The sequence below is a fragment of the Penaeus monodon genome, chromosome 22 (assembly GCF_015228065.2).
Source record: "Penaeus monodon isolate SGIC_2016 chromosome 22, NSTDA_Pmon_1, whole genome shotgun sequence".
In the NCBI taxonomy this organism is placed as follows: Eukaryota; Metazoa; Arthropoda; class Malacostraca; order Decapoda; family Penaeidae; genus Penaeus; species Penaeus monodon.
The window spans coordinates 23,275,038-23,277,843 of NC_051407.1; the positions used below are offsets into that span (position 1 = coordinate 23,275,038).

The 2,806-nt window shown below is 31.9% G+C and overlaps 1 protein-coding gene across 1 annotated transcript in view; it reads right to left on the reverse strand.

Moving 5' to 3' along the window:
• Nucleotides 1–2,589, reverse strand: part of LOC119587018 (zinc finger protein 184-like) — a gene marked incomplete at its 3' end in the record, with an annotated part of 8,607 nt that extends 6,018 nt beyond the window's left edge. The window contains 1 exon segment of the mRNA XM_037935764.1: nt 2,380–2,589. Coding sequence (XP_037791692.1) covers nt 2,380–2,439 — 60 coding nt within the window. The 5' untranslated portion in view covers nt 2,440–2,589.
• Nucleotides 2,590–2,806: the final 217 nt, after the last annotated feature.

The window sequence follows — 2,806 nt, forward strand, 5'->3', positions numbered from 1 at the left end:
TAAGAAATAATAATAATAAAAGATTGATTAGCAAAAGAAATAATCTAAAATAAAGCAGAAAACATTATACTGTTCTATAAAGGAAACAACCATACACCAGTGGAACAGCAAACAGAAAATACACATTCCATTCTTTGGTAAATGTAATATTAAATGAAAAGCATAAAATAATGAGTACAAAAATGGTTATACAAAAGTTTAACCACTTTGCATAAAAGGATTAGATCAAGCTGTATTTAACTTTCATTTATATTCATAAAACTCTTGTCACCCAACTTGTCAAAGTGTAATATTACAAATAACAGGATCACAGGAAAATATATTCCAGACCATGATAAAGCTGAAAAGTAGCTGTCATGCATGAGGCTGACAATACACTAAACTTCTTCAAACAAAAATTACCATTAATAACAACTGGTTAATTTATTAGCATAATTACAAAGTCACTGTGATGCTATGAATCTTTAAGTTATAATAAGTTCTCAGAACTATTAAGTTCTTTTGCATGTGATATCAAAAGTCTATAGGCAGTGATCTTAGCTTCTTCAGTTTCACAGATATCATGTAATTTGTAACACAAACTATGTATGTAGAGCACATCTTTATATTGTGGTCTTTTGGATGTGCTTCTTTACACAGCCTGTTACCCTTATTGTGCTCTCCAGCTGTCAGGACTTAATCATGTTATTATGTACAGGTTATAATGCTTACAGGAAACATAAAAACAAGATCTACAAAAAAATATATACATTAACACCCTGAAAGTATCTATATAGATATATTTAAAAGTTTTACCAAAGAACTAGTTTCACCTTGCAGATACTAAGAAACAGGATAGCCCACTTATAATCAAAATAACTGGAACTGATCAATCTTTACCTATTACAAAGTTTTCAGTTTTAAATACAAGTTATTGGAATTGCTTGATGGTCTGGTAAGTACTGCATCTTTCAAGTGCCTTCTAATACAAAATACCATGATAAATTAACATTAGGTATTCTATTATGCAACAAGAAAGGGTCTTTTTAACATTTTTGATGACTTGCACAATTCTAGGTTGAAAAGGTAGAGGTAAAGGATACAGTTGCAGGGTGGGAGAAACCCTTTCAAAATTTAAAAATAATTTATACTTATTTGCAAATGCTCAATATGCTGTATACCCATTTAAAAATTGGTTGCTCCATTGAATAGGAAATAAAAACTGCACAACATGGAAGATTTCTTTCTCCTAAATATTTCCTTTTAACAAATTTTATATTTCCAAAACATATATGTCCATTTTCATCTCTTTCTCCTGAGGAAGCTAATGCAAATCTTTACCTAAGTTTTTATTTTTTTCATGACTTTTAAAAATAATAAGTCTGGTATTTCTAATTCACAAGGAATATCTTTTTCTTTTTTTACTCAAGTAAACACTAAAATCACAGGGAATATCTGTTTTCCTCACTCTAATGATTGTGGCATATATGATTTCTCAACCATTCATGCCAAGTAACAGCCTATCACATTATGCTAAATTTTCACTGATACTAAGTGGCATCTAACTATATCACAAGCTCATCTTAGCAGCCAGGATGATGTCTCCAAAGCCAAGGTACAGAGTAGCATGCACTAACACAGCTCAGCCATTGATAATTTTCTGACATTTGAACTTTCACAAATGCATTAAGTTAACATGGCTTAAAAGAGACTTTAGGCCTATGTTGAAGAGCTGAATCTCCTCAATAACCAAATTCAGGGCCAAAAAAAAGTGAACAACTTTTTGGTGCCCACAACATAGTAGGCCATGGATACTTGCTATCCAGCATTTGGGCTCACTACAATTATTTTACTAAATGAAACACAAACCAATTATCTTATCTTTCTGGTACTAACAGCCAAGTACAGGTTAAGGGATAAGAATTTTGGAGACTTAAATATTTTAGTTATATAAACAGAAAGTGAGAGAAATTGGATGTATACTAATAATAATTTCAACAGTATTAATTTTCAACTAAAACAATTTCAAACAATCATTCTGCTGGCAGCAAAAGCAAAATGTAATGACATTGGTATTATATCTTTTTCATAAAATCTGTTTCCTGTTAACTGCATCATATATTAAGGTAACTTCTGTTTTTCTCTATAATTATATCATACATCAGTCTCTTCATGATTAACCAAAAAATCCTCAAAACACAACTTTTTTTCATTAAGAAAATCAATTTTATTTCACCTCAACCAAGTCAGTTCCCTTCAGGAATGTGAGATCAAAGCTCTAAAATGCGAATACATTACGAAAGTAAAAACATGTATAATCGGCTGACATACACCATAACCAGCTCTTTGTTAAAAATTTTGTGTAGTAGGATGTGCTCAACTTGGAAATGACTGACATACCCCTTGCAGAAAGTACTCTAAATAAAGAGCAGCTTCGCGGATGACGTCTGCAGACGCCATCCTACTATCATCTCATTTCTCTCCTTTCGAACTTTGGTGAAAAGGCCTATGTCTTCTTAACTTTCATTTGCGTTTCTGAAGAACGCAGTAGTGGAAGGAGAATCAGGGCCTGAATGAGCCAACCGTTTGTTTACATACAGAGGATTAACGTTCGAGTTCGAACTTTTGAACAAAAATCTTTTAGTCTTTTGAATGGCAATCACACCATTTATATCAGAAGTTTTTCTTAGTCTACAAGCACCAAATTGTGTATTTCACTGAATATAAAAAAATCGAAAGGTAATGACGTATACTTTTGCTTTCAATATGAATTTTTCAAAAATGCTGGTAGCATACTTTCTGTTGTGCCGATGAGAATGTGGTATAA